Below are 22,075 nucleotides of genomic sequence, written 5' to 3'. Positions count from 1 at the left end.
ACACTCCCCGACACCGGCCGCTCTCCTGACATCGCAGCAGAGCGGGCGGGTGGACAGTGTGATCACATACTTACGTGCAGGGGGGGATTCAGCTGAAGAACCCCCCCCCCTGTACTGCACACTGGCGCCCCGTGCCTCACCATCTGCAGGACGCCGGCTCCACAGTGATGTCCTCCGGCTCCTCCCCTCGATGCTGGGCTGTGATGTGCGGAAGTTACCGCCCACAGCCCTGTCACTCAATCTGAGTGGTGCCAGCCTCCTCTGACGTACCCGTCCAGTTTGAGAGCCTGGAAATACCGGGACGTCAGAGGATGCTGGCGGCCACAGCTCCAGGGGGTCATGTGACCGGCACTGAGCGTGCAGGATAGCGCCGCTCAGTGCCAGAACTGGAAACAGAAGCCAAAGGAGAAAACGCCTAGAAAGGTAAGTAGAACTCCTACAGAAAATAAAAAAAATGGGTGAACCACCCCTTTAAGATGGCTGTTGTCTCTGACAGAAGGCCATCCCTGCATGTCGCCTCACGGGTCTGAGCAGCCACTTGCAGCATTTTACAATAAATTAAAAAAAATCCGGTTCCGGCCCACAATTGATCCCAGATATCTGGCCAGACACCGGTCCCCATATAAGTCTATGGGGACCAGAATCCAGCATTTAAAAATTGTGGTAGAAGGGATAGGGGCATAGGAGCAAGCCCGCTTTACTTACCTTCATTTTATAAACAATCATGTTGTGTATTTCATATATAAATTTGACTTGCAACTATTTAACTAAATATGATGCAATATTTATGCTAAATAATTGCAAATCAAATTTATGTATGAGATAGCCAAGATGATTGTTTATAAAATGAAGGTAGACTTATCCTCGACGCTGTAGTGGATGGGGAGATATAGAGCCTGGAAGTCTAAAGGTCACAACATTGATATATATTTATATACATAATAATATTTATTTATATACACTATATAGACACACACATACATATACGAGGGGCTGCTGATAAGTCTTTGGCTTTGTGATCTTTTTTGTTTCTATGGTAACGAATGTTACATCACATGAAAGCCTTAAGTGTCTAATATATGTTTTCTAAATTTTGTGTTTGTTGCTTATGGCAACAGTGTTCTGCGCACGCCAGAAAACAAAATGGCGGAGTCTAATACGATATTCACAGCAACTGAAAGCAGAGGAGTGATAAAATTCTTGTTTCTGCAAGGAAGGTCCGCGAAGGATATTCATGGTGATATGTCACAGACATTTGGGGATCAATGCCCTTCATATTCCACAGCTAAGAACTGGGTTGCCAAATTTAAAATGGGCCACTTCAGCACCAATGATGAGGAACGTCCTGGACGACTGAAAGTAGTGGTTGTTACGGAGATCGTCGATGCTGTGCACAACCTCATACTGGAGAATCAACGAATTTCAGCTAAAGCAATAGCAGACATCATGTGGATTTCCCATGAATGTGTTTGTGTCATTATCCATGAACATTTGGACATGAGGAAGCTATCTACAAAGTGGCTCCCCAAATGTTTGGCAACAGATCAGAGAAGTATGTGAGTGAAAACCTCCCAGTCCATTTGTCAGCATTTTCAGACTAATAAGAACTTCCTAGATCAACTGGTCACTATGGATGAGACCTGGATATATTTGTATGACCCTGAAAACAAGGAGCAGTCTAAAGAGTGGAGGCACCGTGGTTCTCATCGTCTAAAGAAGTTCAGGGTGCAAAAATCAGCCACTAAGGTGATGGGGTCTGTGTTCTGGGATAAGGAGGGCGTGCTGCTATTGGACTACCTTCAAAAGGGTTCCACCATCCATGCAAGGTATTACATTGATCTTTTAGACCAACTGAAGGCAGCTCTGAAGGCCAAAAGGTGTAGCAAGCTGTCCAAAGGAATCTTGTTCCTGCAAGACGCCTTCGTTTACACTGCACAAGCGACCACAGCAAAACTGGCAAAGCTGGGCTTCCAGCTAGTTGACCACCCACCTTATTCACCAGATCTAGCTCCCTCCGACTATCATCTGTTTCCAAACCTGAAGAAACACCTCAAGAGTACCAAATTTCACACCATTTCTGATGCCATGGCTGCTACGGATGCCTGGTTTGAGGCACAACCGAAAACTTTCTTTTTGCTAGGCTTACAGGGTTGGAATACCGATGTAAGAAGTGTGTTGACATCAGTGGAGAGTATGTGGAATAAATGTAAAGTTTCATCATCCTATCTCGTTTCCTTCTGGGTAAACTCAAAGACTCATCAGCCCCTCATATATTTATGAATGAAAATTTTAAGAGTTGGATTACAAAGGGTTGCAGCAGTACCCAGAATGCAGTAAAAGTGATTTTCCATATGTCAGCTGTCAGAGATGCTGTAATGACAGCTGACAGGTCTGCAATGAGTGCAGTGTCCATGATTATTCTGTGTTCCTTGAACTCTTCTGTCTGTGTGCTTCAATTTTTTTTTAGCTGCTGTAAATTTGCAATTACTGAGCAATCAGTGGAAAAAGTGATTGCAGCTGGCAGAGGAAACAATGCACCAGGCATTCTCCAGCTTTGGTTGCTTTCGATGGAAAGAGGAATACAAGACTTCTGCCATTGCAGACTCAGTCCAGTGTACAATATTTTCGGTCCTGAATTAATGAATTAATTATGGACAGGGGTGTTCTAGCAACATCTGCCATATAAAAGAATGCCGTATTCCACAGTGCCATGTATTTCATAACTGCATTGGCCGCCTTTATATTTACTGCTGAGCCAAACCACACTGTACTTACAGGCCAAATGCATGCATCTAAATAAAATATTGTTCTTGTTGTGTAGTTATAGATATATAACTGTGTGCAATGACTTGCCCTATTGGCTATAAGGACTAGTAGATGGCAGGGAATCATGTAGTAAAACAATCTTTTTGCCGTGTGTCTGTGTGGGCTTCCTCCATTTTCTCCAGTTTCCTCCCACACTTCAAAGTCATACTGATAGGGAATTTAGATTGTGAGCCCCAGTGGGGCTGATGTATGTGAAGTGCTATATAATTAATGGTGCTATATAAGCAGAGGCGTATCTAGGGGGGGCTGGAGGGGCATGTGCCCCGGGCGCAGTGACAGGGGGGGGCGCTGTTGGGTCGACTGATGCAGCACTCTGAGCGACCAAGGACGGCGTCAGCATCTTTCAGCAAGGGCAGTGATGTATGCTGCGGCCCCCGGGCCGAGTTCCGGGGCCCACACCGATCATGCCGGCATCCGCACTTCGCTGGCTGATGGCTCTTACATCCACACCTGAATGCAGCCTTCTCTGCGCTCTGCAGGGCCTAAGTTCATCTGTGGGCGGAGCTAGCACGCAGCGTGCACTGCGTCCACTAGAAAAGGTAGATGCTAGAATGTACGGGCTCCTTCCAGGTATGACTTATGATGAAGCTGGTCACGCCCACTAACCTGGAAGGAGCCCATACATTCTAGGCTCAACCCACAGACGAAGACACTGTCAGACAGGAGCCGAGGCATCAACTTCACACTGTGCTGTATGTCCTGACCCCCACCCAGTACTGTATACCCCAGAACTGTCTATTGACCCCACCCCAGTGCTGTATACCCCAGAACTGTCTATTAACCCCACCCCAGTGCTATATACCCCAGAACTGTCTATTAACCCCACCCCAGTGGTATATACCCCCAGAACTGTCTATTAACCCCACCCCAGTGGTATATACCCCAGAACTGTCTATTAACCCCACCCCAGTGCTATATACCCCAGAACTGTCTATTAACCCCACCCCAGTGCTATATACACCAGAACTGTCTATTAACCCCACCCCAGTGGTATATACCCCAGAACTCTCTATTCACCCCACTCCAGTGCTGTATACCCCCAGAACTGTCTATTAACCCCACCCCAGTGGTATATACCCCCAGAACTGTCTATTAACCCCTCCTTAGTGGTATATACCCCCAGAACTGTCTATGAACCCCACCCCAGTGCTGTATACCCCCAGAACTGTCTATTAACCCCACCCCAGTGGTATATACCCCCAGAACTGTCTATTAACCCCACCCCAGTGGTATATACCCCCAGAACTGTCTATTAACCCCACCTCAGTGCTGTATACCCCCAGAACTGTCTATTCACCCCACCCAAGTGCTATATAACCCCAGAACTGTCTATTCACCTCACCCCAGTTCTGTATACCCCTCAGAACTGTCTGTCCCCTGACCTCAGTGCTGTATACCCCCAGAACTGTCTATCCCCTGACCCCAGTGCTGTATACTCCTCAGAACTGTCTGTCCCCTGATCCCAGTGCTGTATACCCACCAGAACTCTGTTTCCCCCACAGCTGTATCTCCCCCCAACACAGTGCTGTATACCCCCCAGAGCTGTTTGTCCCCCAGTCCAGTGATCTATACCCTCAGAGCTGTTTGTCCCCCACTCCAGTGCTATATACCCCCCTGAAGCTGTCTGTCCTCCACTCCAGTGCTGTATAACCCCAGAGCTGTATGTCCCCCCACTCCAGTGCAGTATACCACCCTAGAGCTGTATACCCCCCAGAGCTGTACGTCCCCCACCCCAGTACTGTATACCCCCCAGAGCTGTACGTCCTCCACTCCAGTGCTATTTACCCCCCAGAGTTGTATGTTTTCCACCCCAGTGCTGTATACCACCTCAGATCTGAATGCCCCCCCTCTAGAGCTGTACGTCCCCAGCCTCTACTGTCATATATATATACAGCAGTGTCAGTGTGCTCTGTGTGTGGCCATGTCTGTTAGTCATGGTCACCAATCAGCGCGGCACAGCCACATGCCGAGGAGGAGCTGGACGGAGACAAGCGGGGGAGGTGAGTGAGGCCTCTGCCAGCTTCCCCATATTAATAATATCTGTAATGTGTCTGTGTGTGCATGCATCGCAAGATCGGGTCACAGTCGCATGACACTCGGCTCATGCTCGCAGTAGAGCCTGAGCCGAGGGTCATTAGCATATCACATCCATTGCACTCGCATTGGATGCCATACGTTAATGTGACTCCAGCCTTTATTTGTGATACTGACTAATTCTCATCATTGGGGCTCAGTCCCACTTGCGCATTACTTCCCATGCGGGAGCATCAGATGCAATATGCTAATGACCCTTGGCTCAGGCTCTGCTGCGAGCATGAGCCGAGTGTCATGCGACTGTGATCCAATCTTGCGATCAGATCACGGTTTCGGTCAAGAGAAACAGAGGGAGTAATTCTCCTCCTTCTCCACGGCCTGTCTCTGCGTACATCGTACTGCACTCTGATGACATCCAAGTTCAGTGCGATGTTTCACACGCTCCCATAGACCTGTATGGGTGTGTGAGCTGAGACTCTCAGACATTCGCAGCATGCTGCAATTCTTTTTTCATGCCAATATATCATGAAAAATCAATTGCAGATGGACACTGCCCCATCATTTTACACTAGTGCGAGTGCAATTCAATGTTTTATCGGATTGCACTCGTCCGTGCAAAACGCAAGTGGAACCGAGTCCTTACTGTAGTTCCTGTATAGTCCTCAGTCTGATGATGACTGATAACTCCCAAGTATCTCCTTACCATTGTTAAAAGGAATCTGTCACCAGGTTTTTGCTCCCCCATCTAAGAGCAGCATAATGTAGAGACAGACCCTGATTCCAGCAATGTCACTTACTGAGCTCTTTGCTGTCATTTTGATAAAATCAATGTTTTCTCTGCTGCAGATCTAGCAGTTATACAGAGCTCATGAATATGATGGACTACTTGGCAGCATGCCAAGCAGTCCTGTAATGATAATCTACTGTTGATTAAACAGTGATTTTATCAAAACTACACTAAGCAGCACAGTAAGTGACACACCGCTTGAGTCAGGATCTCTGCCCCTACGTTATGCTGCTCTCAGATTAGGTGTTATATCCTGGTGACAAATTCCCTTTAAGGATGTACTGGAAGTTGTAGATTCCTGCAATACAAATGTCTATGTGTCTGACCTGACATTACAATTGATGTACCATTCTTGTGGTTTTGATGATGTATTTCTGTACTGATGAGAGTTTTGATGCTGTGTTTCAAAACTTATGTGGTTATTTGGATGAATTTCTGTACTGCTGGTGGTTGTGATGAATTTCTGTACTGCTGGTGGTTGTGATGCTGTGTTTCTGTATTGATGGGGGTTCTAATTATGTATTTCTGTACCTCTGGTGGTTGTGGTGCTGTTACTAGTTCTGATCCTGTACACAAGTAACAATACATAAATTGTAAGATTGGACAACCCCTTTACTTAGAATTGGGCTACACTGCATAACTGTATAAGTAAAGTTTTGTCCAGGTTTGAGATGAAAGTTTCCAGTCTCTCTAGGTGACTGCAGGCTTCTGAATTCTCACAGCGCTTGCACACTTTTAGGATTCTCCAGTGCCAGTGACAAAAGTGGACGGTCATGTGACTGCAAGTATGAGATTTTTATAGTTCTGGCCACATTCTGACTAGATGTGTCCGGCCTTACTCAATTCATTTTTATTGAGCGAGGTCATACATGTCTAGTCTGCACGTGACCACATGTATGTAAATCACATACTTGCAGTTTCGTGACCTCCCACTTACCGCCGGCACCAGAGAATCCTGACAGTGTGCAGTGTGAGATTTCAGAAGTCTACAGTCACATAGAGTGACACATAGAGTGACTGAAGATTTTTATCTCAAACCTGGAGAAGCCCTTTACTTATAAAATTAAACAGTGTAGCCCAATCCTAACAGCATGTAATATACTCCCTGTCAGGATTCAGCTCTACTTCTGGTTCCAGCAGTCACCACATGGCCTCTCCACTCATATGTGATTTTCATACCTACATGAGACAATTAGCTGCTTTTTTTCTTATGTTTCTCTTTGAACTTTGAGAGAATTATTAAGAGCAGCTCGTCATCAAGTGACTAAGTGTGCAAATCACATATAAATGGTCACATGGGGGGGCGCCAAATTGAATTCTTGCCCCAGGTGCCGGAAAGCCTAGATACACCTCTGATATAAGCGAGTAAATATTATTAGTATTATTATTCTGTGAGGTTGAATGCTGAGCTACATATAACCCCGCCCCATCACTGATTGGCAGCTATCTGCCCATACACAGTGTACACAGAAAGCTGCCAATCAGTGTTGGGGGTGGGGTTACACAAAACTCAGGAATATGCTGGACTACCTGGCAGCAGGTGTACTGGTCCTATAGTGATAATCTCCTGATGATAAAACAGATATTTTATCAAACTAAAGGCAGGAACCAGCTTAATAAGTGAAACATCACTGGAATCAGCGTATGCCAATCATGTATGAGTGGTTACATCATGACCGGTCAAGCTGGTAACGGAACAGAATCCTGATGTTGTGGATTCACTAATCTGCAGTAAGACAGGGCATCAGCTGAAATCAATGTTTTGCCTGGAAAAGCCCTTTAACCCTCTGAATTCTTGGTTATTTTATTACATTAGTATAAGCATAAACTACACATCTTTACATACATAAATAGGTAGGTAAGTAACAGTGGATGTTTATTTTCCATTCAACTGGCTTTATTTCTAGGATTGCATAAATGAGGATACATATTTCTCCCTAAAATGTGTTCTTATTTGGCTTAAAAACAGACATTCAATAGCAATGACACAGTATAGCAATCTGTCAGCAAAGATGAAAATCAGTGCAAACAAAGCATACTTTGGCTCTATATTCACCACCAAGAGAAGTGACTTTCTATATTCAGCAGTTGAGTAATTGGGTAATTGTGGTGATATTTGTAGCTTTGAACCACCATCTTCGCTATCAGCTTGATTAGAGTTGTTGATTTCTCTATACATGTAACTCGTCAGATGGTGTTATTACATGCTTCATTATTCTTGGCAGGCCACACTCGCTTTTTTGGAGCTAATTATTGAAAAAAAAATAATCTAAGCAATGCTTGTCATGCTGAACGGCTTTACAGTCGCAATCCAGGAAACTGACATGTAGGTGACCAATCTTGAATATATTTCTTTGACAGCTCAGGGGCAAATTAGCTTATGGTATCACCATCCTCTTGGTTAGATGGTTGGCATAAGGCAAAGTTTCACCTTAAGGGTACGGTTCCACTTGCGTTTTGGACGGATGAGTGCAATCCGATAAAACATCACCAGTGCAAAAACTATGGGGCAGTGTCCATCTGCGATTTATTTCTCATGCCATAGCAGAATGAATCGCAGCATGCTGCGTTTGGCAGCGAATCTCGGCTTACCACCCCCATATAAGTCTATGGGAGCATGTGAAACATCGCACTGTGCTCGCATGTCATCCGACTGCAGTGCGATGTACGCAGAGACAGACCGCTGAGGAGATGGGAGAAAGTGCTCCCTCCCCCTCTTCTCCGCAGCTGTGATGTGATGGTAAGATCGCATCACTTTCGCATGACCCACAGCTGACGCTCGCATATCGCTTCCAATGCTCTCATAAAGGAAGCTATGTGCAAGTGAAACCGTACCCTAAGACAGTAGCTTTTCATTTGAAACACCAATGTCATTTGGCCACAAACAAAACATCAGAAAGTTACCTAAAGATGAAATGATATTGAATTTTCGCTGCTAGTCTACTTGACTTCCTTGTCCATTTGTTTCTTACCCAATATACTTGAATTGCAGATTAGAACTTTATAGAGAAAGTCAACCTGTGAATTAGTGCTGCTGCTTTCTAGTAATATATATATTGTCTAAAAGCTGGATTCACAGTTACACTGCTCAGTATTTCTGTATAATGCCCCCCATGCCGCTGCTTCTAAATGCTATAGAGACAGAAGAGTAGGATTTCCTCATGTTTGTATGTTGTCTATAGGGGACATCATAGCTGTTAGCTTCTACTCAATAGCTCAGGGAAAGCTGAAAATTAGAGAGAGTTTGCAGAGGGAAATGTCGCGGGCGGAGGGGCCGCGCTCGCTACGCTCGGGTCCGGGGCTGCTGCTGCTCGGTGGCTCGAGCGGTGGGCCGGACCTGGGGACTCGAGCAGCGCTCCTCGCCCATGAGTGAAAAGGGGTGGTTTGTTTGGGGAGATAGTTCATGACTCCACCCACGGGTCATGGTGATAATGGGCACCACCGCTGCTGGTGACGGGGATCCCGGGAGCGATGGCAGGGAGCAGCTAGGATGTTGGTTCCCCCTCCGTGGGTAGGGGTTGGTGATCCCGGGGCCCGGTGGTGGTACGGGGAGGCTGGATGACCGGGGTGCAGGGTTGCAGGGGCAGCGCGGCGCGGTGCCGGATGTCACTGTTGCACTCACTCAGGCACAAAATCACAGAGTCTCTGGTAAACTAGAAACTGATGGAGTCCGCAGCCTTTGGTAAGGAGGGTGTTTAAGTCCCACACACGGTGCAGCAGACCCCTGTTCTTTCCCTGCAGTCAGGTTCCTCTTTCTCCACTCTTTCTCTGTCTTTCCTCCTCGGCCGGGAACAGGGAGTCCACTCCCCTGCAGTGATCCGGGATCTCTTTCGATACCGGTGGGCCACTACCCTGCCCCGGTCACCTCAAGTCCCTTCCTCACTAACAGCCTGTCCCGGCCCTTTTGGAGCATGTGTCGCGGGCGGGGAGGAGGGTGTCAGCACACTACGCTCACCCCTTCTGCTCGGGTCCGGCGGTTGCTGCTCAGTGGTGGCTCGAGCTGTGGGCCGGATCCCGGGGGTTTCTCGAGCGGCACTCCTCGCCCGTGAGTGAAAGGGGGTTGTTGGGTGTGGGGATTGTTTATTGTCCGTGACGCCACCCACGGTTGTGGTGATTTCACCACCGCTGCTCAATATGGGGATCCCGGGGATGGTGATGCGGAGCAGCCAGGTGTTGTGTTGCCCCTCCGTGGGTAGGGGTTGGTGATCCCGGGGCCCGGTGATGAGATGGGAGATGCAGGGCCTGGTGGGCGCAGGGACGCGGGGGCAGCGCTGTGTCTTGCGGCACTGTGGTACTCACTCAGCCTGAGACGTTGACACAGTTTTACGGTAAACCACACGGCTGGAAAGACGGTTCCCACGGACGGCTGCACTTGCTCTCCCAGTAGGTGACGGTGATGTCCCTTTTCCTTGCACCTTTGTTTCTATGTTGGTCGCGATGAGTCCCCACCGGTAACCCGCTCCCCGGCTTCAAGCTGGACCGGGGGAGCTCTACTCTTTGCCCGCAGGCGCTGGCCCTGAGAAACTGGTGCCCTGGCGTTGGCGGTGCTTCTCCTAAAATGGTTGGACTGTTGCCTTCTATCGGGACTTGGTTGTTGGGGGATCTACGTCCCCTTCACTGACGGATTTGACAAATTATGGCGACTCCTAGCCTTGCCGGGGTCCGAGAGGCCCCTGCCCTGGTGCTGACTGTCCTTTGGTCCACTGCTCCAGACCGCCGGGCCACTACCTGTCCGCGGTCCTTCCAGGAACTTCCAAACGGTCCCCCTCCAGACAGTCACCGCCGTTGCTGACCTTGCTGACTCTGTCCTGCACACAGCTGGACTACTTCAGGCTTTCCTTTCTGTCACTTTTCACCTTCCTTCACTCCTCCTTTACCACTTCACTTTCACTTAGCTGTTTACTCTTTTCTGTCCCTAGCTGGGCTCCTCACACAAGCCCTGCCTGGGCTCAACTTCACTCTAGCCCTGCCTGGGCTAATCTTCACTCTAGCCCTGCCTGGGCTAATCTGCCTGGTACTTCCTGCCTCCAGAGCTGTGACCTCCTCGGTGGGCGGAGCCAACCGCCTGGCCCACCCCCTGGTGTGAACATCAGCCTCTGGAGGAAGGCAACAAGGATTTTTGGTTAGCTTTGGTGTGCCTAACTGGGGTGTAGGGTGTGGTGGTGCAATGACCTGTGACCCCTGGCTTGCCCAGGGCATCACACATGCTTCTGTAGCAGCCCGGGAGCTACAACTCCGGGTTCCTCTCCTCTCCCTCTCCCCACACACTCTGCACTCGCCCCTCCCCTGCTGCTATGTTTTGCTCTTACACTGGGGGGGGTGTCTGTCCTGCTGCACTGGTGTGGGATCAGGTTACCAAGGAGGAGAATGACCTGCTCTTTGCTGGATTTCTGCAAGTCTGTGACATCCTGGTTTTGCCAGGGCGTCACAGAAATAATTATGAATATGCAGGATACATGACATAGAATGGCAAGAAACTGTGTTAGTGCCCATATATAAAGACATTGACTAGTCACCTGAAAGTATGCTTTAAATAATGAAACTTTGCAGCTCTCCCAGAATGTCCAGAAGACGTCTGTAAAATATACAGATATTTCCCAGATTCAACAACACCTAGCAGCTCTCCCAGTATGGTACACGCTGTGGTGTCCAACAGTAGAAGATCCCCACCACATATACTGTATATGGGTGGTTTTGTATGCCACCAGTGACCTGAGGCTCCCAGGAAGAAAGTACTTGATAGTAATCTGCCAATAGTCCCCGCTTATTTCTCTCAGAGAAATTGAAAGCGCCAACTGAGAAGAAAGCAGGAGTATGTCACACAGACTATGCATACATACTGTATGTGAGAGAAACAGCATGGACCAGAGTACTGAAGTGCCCATGGAGAGAACAAATTGTGGTGTAGTGCAGCAGAGATGCATTAACCCAATCAAGCCCAAAGACCTTACTTCCATCATATCATGTTTTTGAGATACATATTGGAAGAATTCTTGATGGGTACATAGTCACTGCACCTAAGGCCTAGGACACACGGCGCGTAAAATTGGATGAGTGGAATGCGATAAAATAATTGCATTCCACTCAAACCAATGTAACTCTGTCAGGCAGTTCCCATCTGTAATTTTTCTTCTCAGGCGGAATCGCACAGAGAAAACAATTGCAGCATGCTGCAAGTGTATGTGAGAGCCGTATTCACTCGCACACATACAAGTCTATGGGTGCGAGTGAAACATCGGACTGCACTCTGATGACATCTGAGTGCCGTACAATATATGCATCAGCTGACAATGGGGGAGATGGAGATATTAATTCCTCCCTCTGTTCCGCAGCTGTGATCCAATCTGAGGATCAGATCACAGTTACTTGACACTTGGCTCTTGTTCACAGCAGAGCGGAAGCCAAGGGTCATTAGCATATTGCATCCGATGCTCTCGCATCACATGCCATACGCTCAAGTGGCTCTAGCCTTAAAGTGAAAGTCTGACATTATCAGAAAAAGCTAGTAAAAAAATCCCAGGCAATTGTGGTGCTGCATCAAAGGCAGTGGTCAGTTCTTACAGGGAATCTGTCACCAGGTTTTGCTATGTTGAGCAGCATACTGTAGCTGCAAAGACCCTGATTCTGGCGATGTGTCACTTACTTTGCTAGGTGGTGCACTTTTTATAAAATCACTTTTTTTTCTGCTTTAGATATAGCAGTTCTCTGAATAACCCCACCCCCACCACTGATTGGCAGCTTTCTATGTACACTGCAGATTGGCAGAAAGCTGCCAATAAGTGGTTCGGATTGGGGTTATACATAGCAAGATGATTACATAGCACAAGTCCTCTAGTGATAATCTCTTCCTGATAAATCACTGATTTTATTGTAAGCCCAGCAAGTGACCCATCATTGAACGCTGAGTTTCTGCCCCTATATTATGTGTCTCTCGAATTGTATAGTAAAAACCTGATGACAGATTCCTTTTAAGGAAAATTGAGACAATTTAATAATGTTTACTCACTGAAATGTAATAATTACAAGAACATTTAAAGGCATGGAGGTTCTAACAAAAAAAATGCAAACGTTCACTTTGATGACTATCGCAGTAGCGCTTTATATAAAATTTCTTTGAAGGTTACTGGTGGCTACAATACATTTCCACAGATCAGTCTCAATAGCATATCGGTTTCTCAGGCCTGACACACTCTGATGTAGGCAGACTATGTCAGACTCACTAGGACTCATGATCAGTAATTGCAGGAGGACTCCCTACAGTCTGATGGACTATTATTATAGTCCAGACTTCTGCAAATGTTTCCAAATTGATACCTACCGGTCTTATCCTAAAAACAAACTGTGATAATATCCTTAAAGGGGTTGTCCAGGCTAAAGTGGTAAGTTTGCAGTCACTCCACGTAACTGCAAACTTATGAATCCTCCCAGTGCACGCACTCTGCACTGCGAGGATTCGCTGGTTTCTGAGCAGGGAACAGCGGTCACATGAACGCACTTGAAGCACCCAGGGATATGGGGTACTCGGTTCCAGGCAGAGTCTCTCTTGGGAATGTCACGGTGGTGGCCATTACCTGGTTCCGTACCCTGGGCCCTTTTTGTAATGGGGATATTTACAGGGGATTTGTGAATAAGTTATTCGTGACGCCAGTTGCTGTGTTGCGGCTAAGTATAGGGAGCCGCCACTGTAGTGTCTCTACTGGGGCTGATGGTATAGCAGCTAGTATGGTAGTCCCTCCGCAAGTAGGGTATTGCCCCAGCGGGTGTATGGTGCTGTGGACGTCGGCAGAAGGAGTCCAGACAGGTATTCAGTGCAACTGGTTTACTCACTGTTCTTAAGGTGTTAGCTGGTTGCCCGAGGCCAGCTGGTTTCACCTCCAGGTCCCCTTCGTCCCAGTGCCAGTCTGGTTCTCTGGTACCTTCTTCCCCTGCACATGTCTCTGTAAATGGGTCCCCATGGTATGGAACACTGGGGGTCCCCGGTTTGCGGTTTGTCCACCTCTGTCTGCCTTACGGTAGCGTGAACGCTGTGGGGATGGAGTCTCTGGTCTGTCCCCGACTCTCTCTTTGCTACTGAGTCTTCGGATTCTTTAGGGTCAGCAACGTCCACCGGCGACCACCTCTCCTGGGTACCAGGTCACCGTTAACCCGAGTCAGTGTGTCACTTCTCTCCCACCTTCACACTTCCACAGTCACTACTCAACTCTCCACTGTCACTGCAGTTCTCTTCCAGACTACTGACTTCTCTCCACAGTCTGCCTCTCCCACCTGGTCAACTAGTGGACTGGAGTGGCTCCACCTCTAGGCGGCCATCCATGGTCTCTGACTAGTGGGCTCATGTTATTCAATGAGGCAGTGGAGATCTCCATTTTTTTTCACCTATTCAAGTCATCCTAGAGACATCTGGTACAGATACATTACCAATCTGAAGCATAGAATACTATAAATGGTCATGTAAATTATTGTAAATGAATAACAGGTACTGAGAATAAAAACGGATTGCATGTGGACAGGACACGGAAGAGAAAAAAAAAATTGTCCTACTTTTCTGGATGAAAATTTGACTGATATTTTTATAGACTAGTGTGAGCGAACCCTAAAAGAGGTCAATATTACAAATAATATTCCCCAGCCTCGCCACTCTGACAATCCCTTCACTGGCTTCCCATCGCCCAACGACTCCAGTTCAAATCATTAACCATGACATACAAAGCCATCCACAACCTGTCTCCTCCCTACATCTGTGACCTAGTCTCCCGGTACCTACCTGCACGCAACCTCAGATCCTCACAAGATCTCCTTCTTTACTCCTCTCTTATCTCCTCTTCCCACAATCGCGTACAAGATTTCTCCCGTGCCTCCCCCATACTCTGGAACGCTCTACCTCAGCATATCAGACTCTCCCCTACCGTGGAAAGCTTCAAGAAGAACCTCAAGACCCACCTCTTCCAACAAGCCTACAACCTACAATAGCCCTCAGTCCAGTACACCACTGCGCAACCAGCTCTGTCCTCACCTATTGTACCATCACCCATTCCCTGTAGACTGTGAGCCTTCGCGGGCAGGGTCCTCTCTCCTCCTATACCAGTCTGTTTTGTACTGTTAATGATTGTTGTACGTATACCCTCTTTCACTTGTAAAGCGCCATGGAATAAATGGCGCTATAATAATAAATAATAATAATAACTTATCTCTAAATCTACAATTGGCGAGATAGAAAATACTTTCAACACCTTACACAATCCCCACGCTACTGATTTGTAGATTTATTGTGTACAGGCTCCATTATTCTCTGTTGCAATAATTGAACGAGTCAAGTGTTCAGGTTGTTTATTTAACTATTTATGTAGAGCTGGTTCTTATTATTTCTTGAAGAATAGTCAAATCTTCTATTGGCTTCTGTTTTTTATTTTATTTTTTCATGAAACAGCAAGGAACCATTTAGATGTCCCTACAAGATATGCCTTGTTATGCTTCGTGACTATTTACTCCATGCTTCGTGATTTTATCTTCTATTAAGCTCAAAGAGAAGCATTCTTACTGTATTATCAGTGGTTTAATGCATAAAATATTTTGCATCTTTACATTTATATACACAAAATATCTGTGACAACCGCCAATCATGGCTCAGGTATTACAGAACTAACAATTAACTACCAGAATTAAAGGGAACCTTTTAACCCTTTTGAGGTTTTTGAGTTAATATGGGTATACAGCTGAAATAGTCAAAGCTGTATGCCTCTTGAATGAAGGCTTCTTCAGTAAAATTCATCTTTAACATTGATAATCTAATAAACTTATAAGATTTGTTTACATTCACTTGTTAGGTGTGCAGTAACACGCTATGATTTATGTCTACAGAGATGAAGAAGAGCTCAGGAGATCACTCTCAGAACTTGCAGATCCAAACCCCAAATCAATAAAGCGCATCAATAGTTGTGGAAAACCATTTCTTGACTTCTCTCAAGATCCTAATATCACCACTTACAAGTATGGCGTGTTGGTGCGCAAAATCCATGCAGATCCTGACTGCAAAAAAAGTAAGTAGTAGTGGAAATGACGATCTATGGGTATAGGTTGATCTTTTTTTTTTTTTAAGTCTCGTCCTTAGATTCAAATCTGCATTAAGAGCCCTGCTGTTTTCTATTAGTAGAAAAATAGGAAGAGAAGGGAAATAATTATTTGAGCAGGTACACATCTGAGCAAAATCTGAAAAGGAGGGGATTTAAGTCCAAATTTGACTTAGAGAGAGGATATCATTTAATGACGCAAATTTGGGCTCCACAATTTAAAGGAAAATAAAAGGAGAATATATGTGATGTATCTATATACTTCTCCATTGTGATGAGGAAGAATATTGGAGAGGTTTTATAATCTCAGGGAAATAAACATCAATCCTGTATGGAAGAACAATAAAAAGATTTGTGTGCCATTGCCTGTATATCAATATAGCTCTAAAAAGTTGCAGGACATTGCAGATTTCTAATCTCCGTCCAACATCAAAATGGCCAAAGTTAAAAGAAAAGCTGTTAAAAAAAATGTACATTGACTTATTTTATGGTTATCATAGGCTCTATTCAAATTATGTTTAAGCTCTAAATTTAATATGACATTTGAAGAGTGACGCTGAACGCATGGATCATACGAATGCAATTTCTACAGGGCACATAGTAGACCTTTTTTTATGGTAACACGTATATAAAAGCAACTTTTTTATACAGTTGAACAAAAAAAAATACCGTATGTATGCCAAAGTATGTAAACCTGAATTCATTTGAATGAGACAAGCTGAGATACGGTTAAGTACTCAATGACTGGGGTAACATAGGCCCCCATTACTGTGCTGATCAGCGAAGATCCCTACCAATGAAACATTGATGTTCGAAGGATAGGTCACACTGAGTAAATCCCTTTATTAACTTTTATGAAAAGTAGTTCCTTTTTTATTTCTTGCAGCACCAAGAGGGAAGAGGGGCTGGAAAACATTTCATGGAATATTGAAGGGCATGATACTTTATCTACAGAAGGTATGCTTTACTGCAGAAACCACTCCAATGATTTGTGTGATACATTTTGTAGATACTTTTGTTACAAACACGTCAAATTTGACAATAATTCTTTTCATTGCTGAAGTATACTTGGTTATTATTTTGATTTTACCTTTCTTTACTCTTTATAGTATACATAGTCGGGAAAAAAAAGTGTTATGTTGTATACTTTCCTGGAATACACTAAATTATGTATATAGAATATAAATTATACTATATTATATTATATATTATACTATATTTTTGAATAATTTCATTTAAAAAAACAGATCAGATTGTCATCCATTCTGATCATGGTCTTCCTGCTCTGCTTACCCATTGCCAGCTCTCTATACGTAATACTGGTAATTGGGAGACTTCCCAGCTAGATGTTCTTCATTCGTTCTTTCTGATCCATATGAGGGAACAGGCAACTATAAGACAGTAAAACCAATTCACACAAAAATAGCCACAACATAAATGACATTACACATATAATCGGTATTAGATCAAAGAATTAAAGCACGGAAAAAATGACAATACGATGGGAATGGGTCCAGCACAGCAAGATTGGTTACGCAAAATTGTAACATGAAATGCAAACCAGCAACAAATAATAGAAAATAATGTGCATTGCTTATTTTGAAAAAGCAATAAATGAAGGATACAAATTGCAGATCGGACACAAACAACTAGAGCGTAGTATCAAATAATAACCATAAATCATATATCAATATATTATGTGGGTCAAATAGCAGCTCCAGTAATATCTATGCCCAATGTGCAAGTCGTGCCTACAACTTCTAAAGTGCAGTACTACCAAAAAATAAAAATTATCTATAAGTCAAATAGCAATTACAGTTAGGTCCAGAAATATTTGGACAGGGACACAATTTTCGCGAGTTAGGTTCTGCATGCCACCACATTGGATTTGAAATGAAACCTCTACAACAGAATTCAAGTGCAGATTGTAACGTTTAATTTGAAGGTTTGAACAAAAATATCTGATTAGAAATTGTAGGAATTGTACACATTTCTTTACAAACACTCCACATTTTAGGAGGTCAAAAGTAATTGGACAAATAAACCAAACCCAAGGAAAATATTTTTATTTTCAATATTTTGTTGCGAATCCTTTGGAGGCAATCACTGCCTTAAGTCTGGAACCCATGGACATCACCAAACGCTGGGTTTCCTCCTTCTTAATGCTTTGCCAGGCCTTTACAGCCGCAGCCTTCAGGTCTTGCTTGTTTGTGGGTCTTTCCGTCTTAAGTCTGGATTTGAGAAAGTGAAATGCATGCTCAATTGGGTTAAGATCTGGTGATTGACTTGGCCATTGCAGAATGTTCCACTTTTTTGCACTCATGAACTCTTGGGTAGCTTTGGCTGTATGCTTGGGGTCATTGTCCATCTGTACTATGAAGCGCCGTCAGATCAACTTTGCGGCATTTGGCTGAATCTGGGCTGAAAGTATATCCCGGTACACTTCAGAATTCATCCGGCTACTCTTGTCTGCTGTTATGTCATCAATAAACACAAGTGACCCAGTGCCATTGAAAGACATGCATGCCCATGCCATCACGTTGCCTCCACCATGTTTTACAGAGGATGCGGTGTGCCTTGGATCATGTGCCGTTCCCTTTCTTCTCCAAACTTTTTTCTTCCCATCATTCTGGTACAGGTTGATCTTTGTCTCATCTGTCCATAGAATACTTTTCCAGAACTGAGCTGGCTTCATGAGGTGTTTTTCAGCAAATTTAACTCTGGCCTGTCTATTTTTGGAATTGATGAATGGTTTGCATCTAGATGTGAACCCTTTGTATTTACTTTCATGGAGTCTTCTCTTTACTGTTGACTTAGAGACAGATACACCTACTTCACTGAGAGTGTTCTGGACTTCAGTTGATGTTGTGAACGGGTTCTTCTTCACCAAAGAAAGTATGCGGCGATCATCCACCACTGTTGTCATCCGTGGACGCCCAGGCCTTTTTGAGTTCCCAAGCTCACCAGTCAATTCCTTTTTTCTCAGAATGTACCCGACTGTTGATTTTGCTACTCCAAGCATGTCTGCTATCTCTCTGATGGATTTTTTCTTTTTTTTCAGCCACAGGATGTTCTGCTTCACCTCAATTGAGAGTTCCTTAGACCGCATGTTGTCTGGTCACAGCAACAGCTTCCAAATGCAAAACCACACACCTGTAATCAACCCCAGACCTTTTAACTACTTCATTGATTACAGGTTAACGAGGGAGACGCCTTCAGAGTTAATTGCAGCCCTTAGAGTCCCTTGTCCAATTACTTTTGGTCCCTTGAAAAAGAGGAGGCTATGCATTACAGAGCTATGATTCCTAAACCCTTTCTCCGATTTGGATGTGAAAACTCTCATATTGCAGCTGGGAGTGTGCACTTTCAGCCCATATTATATATATAATTGTATTTCTGAACATGTTTTTGTAAACAGCTAAAATAACAAAACTTGTGTCACTTTCCAAATATTTCTGGACCTAACTGTATACTAAATCTAATATACACCTAGAGTGCAGATTGTGCCAAATACAAAAATATATATAAAATTTGAATGACAAATATATATATAATATATATATATATATATATTTATATATATATATATATATATATATATATATATATATATAAATTGCTATTAAGAATTATGTTATAAAAAAAACAAATATAACATCACACATAAGGTAAAAAAGTGCAAGGGCACCTATAGTGCAATATGTGCAAAATAGTACTAATTGCATCTCATATAGATCCATGTAAAGAAAACGGCAACTATAATAAGTGCAGATATCAAGTTGTAACCTATGATTGCTGGTGAACAAAATAGGAAGGAAAGCACCAATACATGATGTCTTATACATTTTACTAGTGATGATTACCTGTAGTTATGTCAACACTGCAGCTGTGCCAGCACCAAGTCCCAGATCCCTATGCACATTTCGGCGTACCTTTGTCAGGGGGCGTGGCGCCAGATCAGCAAAACCAAAGACTAAAGGGTGCTTTACACGCTGCGACATCGCTAGCGATAGCTAGCGATGTCGTGCACGAAAGCACCCGTCCCCATCATACGTGCGACATTTGGTGATCGCTACCGTAGCGAACATTGTCGCTACAGTAGCGTCACACGCACATACCTTTTCAGTGACGTCGCAGTGACCGCCGAACAATCCCTCCTTCAAGGGGGAGGTGCGTTCGGCATCATAGCGATGTCACTGCGGCGTCACTAAGCGGCCGCCCAATAGCAAAGGAGGGGCGGAGATGAGCGGCCAGAACATGCCGCCCACCTCCTTCCTTCTGCATTGCCGGTGGACGAAGGTAAGGAGATGTTCGTCGTTCCTGCGGTGTCACACACAGCGATGTGTGGTGCCGCAGGAACGACAAATAACATCGTACCTGTAGCAGCAACGACATTCTGGAAAGGAGTGACGTGTCAACGATCAACGATTTTGGACATTTTTGCGATCATTGATCGACGCTCCTTGGTGTCACACGCTGCGATGTCGCTAACGGCGCCGGATGTGCATCACTAACGATGTGACCCCGACGATATATCTTTTGCGATGTCGCAGCGTGTAAAGCATCCTTTGGTCCCAGCCATCCAATCAAATTGAGACAAAACTCCCGCCTGAACTCAATATGACACATGCATACCAGATGCAGGGACAGCACAATGTCATCATCAAAGATGTTACCCGGAGGTGGGGCGGGTAATTATTGTTGCTGTTTGCTTTTTATACGGATCTACAGTATATTAGATGCAATTAATACTATTTTGCATATATTGCGCTGTAGGTGCCCTTGCTCTTTTTTGCATCTATATGTTATATATGTATATTTTTGTCATACAAATTTTATATATATTTTTGTATTTGGCACAATCTGCACGCTAGGTGTATATTACATTTAGTATAATTGCTATTTGACTTATAGATAATTTTTATTTTTTGGTAGTACTGCACTTTAGTAGTTGTAGGCACGACTTGCACTCTGGGCATAGATATTACTGGAGCTACTTTTTGACCCACATAATATATTTGATTTATGATTATTATTTGATACTACTCTCTAGTTGTTTGTATAGTGCATATAAACATAGGGTACTTAGTAAACACTGTATTTGATCAAAAAAAGCATAAAGCTATCCCACCAAACGTCAAGGTGTACACTATATAAGTATGTAATATAAGTGTACTATATGTATGCTATATAAGACCTCACAGTTCACAGTGCATGTCAGACTAAATGAGAATCATGAGGTCAAAGGAACTGCCCAAGGAGCTTAGAGACAGAATTGTGGCAAGGCACAGATCTGGCCAAGGTTACAAAAGAATTTCTGCAGTACTCAAGGTTTCTAAGAGCACAGTGGCCTCCATAATCCTTAAATGGAAAAAAGTTGGGACCACCAGAACTCTTCCTAGACCTGGCCATCCAGCCAAACTGAGCAATCGTGGGAAAAGATCCTTGGTGAGAGAGGTAAAGAAGAACCTCAAGATTACTGTGGCTGAGCTCCAGAGATGCAGTAGGGAGATGGGAGAAAGTTCCACAAAGTCAACTACCACTGCAGCCCTCCACCAATCGAGCCTTTATGGCAGAGTGGCCTGACGGAAGCCTCTCCTCAGTCCAAGACATATGAAAGCCCACGTAGAGTTTGCAAAAAAACACATGAAGGACTCCCAGACTATGAGAAATAAGATTCTCTGGTCTGATGAGACAAAAATTTTACTTTTTGGTGGTAATTCTAGGCGGTATGTGTGGAAAAAAACAGGCAATGCTCATCTCCTGCCCAATACAATACCAACAGTGAAACATGATGGTGGCCGCATCATGCTATGGGGGTGTTTTTCAGCTGCAGGGATAGGACGACTGGTTGCAATTGAAGGAAAGATTAATGTGGCCAAGTACAGAGATATCCTGGAAGAAAACCTCTTCCAGAGTGCTCTGGACCTCAGATTTGGTCAAAGGTTCACCTTCCAACAAGACAATGATCCTAAGCACACAGCTAAAGTAACAAAGGAGTGGCTTCAGAACAACTCTGTGACCATTCTTGACTGGCCCAGCCAGAGCCCTGACCTAAACCCAATTGAGTATCTCTTGAGACCCTGAAAATGGCTGTCCACCAACGTTCACCATCCAACCTGATGGAACTGGAGAGGATCTGCAAGGTAGAATGGCAGAGGATCCTCAAATCCAGGTGTGAAAAACTTGTTGCATCATTCCCAAGAAGACTCATGGCTGTACTAGCTCAAATGGGTGCTTCTACTCAATACTGAGCAAAGGGTCTGAATATGACCACGTGATATTTCAGTTTTCTTGTTTAATAAATTTACCAAATGACTGCAACGAAACAAAGAGTGAAAAAAAGGGATCTGAATACTTT

General features: G+C 44.6%; 1 protein-coding gene across 3 annotated transcripts in view; it reads left to right on the top strand.

Annotated features, from left to right (window-relative positions):
* The window catches only part of PSD (pleckstrin and Sec7 domain containing), a 700,060-nt gene that overhangs the window by 651,527 nt on the left and 26,458 nt on the right, over positions 1–22,075 (top strand). For all 3 annotated transcript variants that reach the window (XM_075348899.1, XM_075348896.1, XM_075348897.1), the window contains 2 exons: positions 15,506–15,684; positions 16,601–16,671. In XM_075348899.1, coding sequence (XP_075205014.1) covers positions 15,506–15,684; positions 16,601–16,671 — 250 coding nt within the window. The remainder of the gene's footprint in view (positions 1–15,505; positions 15,685–16,600; positions 16,672–22,075) is intronic.

Source organism: Anomaloglossus baeobatrachus, chromosome 5, assembly GCF_048569485.1.
Source record: "Anomaloglossus baeobatrachus isolate aAnoBae1 chromosome 5, aAnoBae1.hap1, whole genome shotgun sequence".
In the NCBI taxonomy this organism is placed as follows: domain Eukaryota; kingdom Metazoa; phylum Chordata; class Amphibia; order Anura; family Aromobatidae; genus Anomaloglossus; species Anomaloglossus baeobatrachus.
This window is presented reverse-complemented; position numbering and strand designations above follow the sequence as displayed.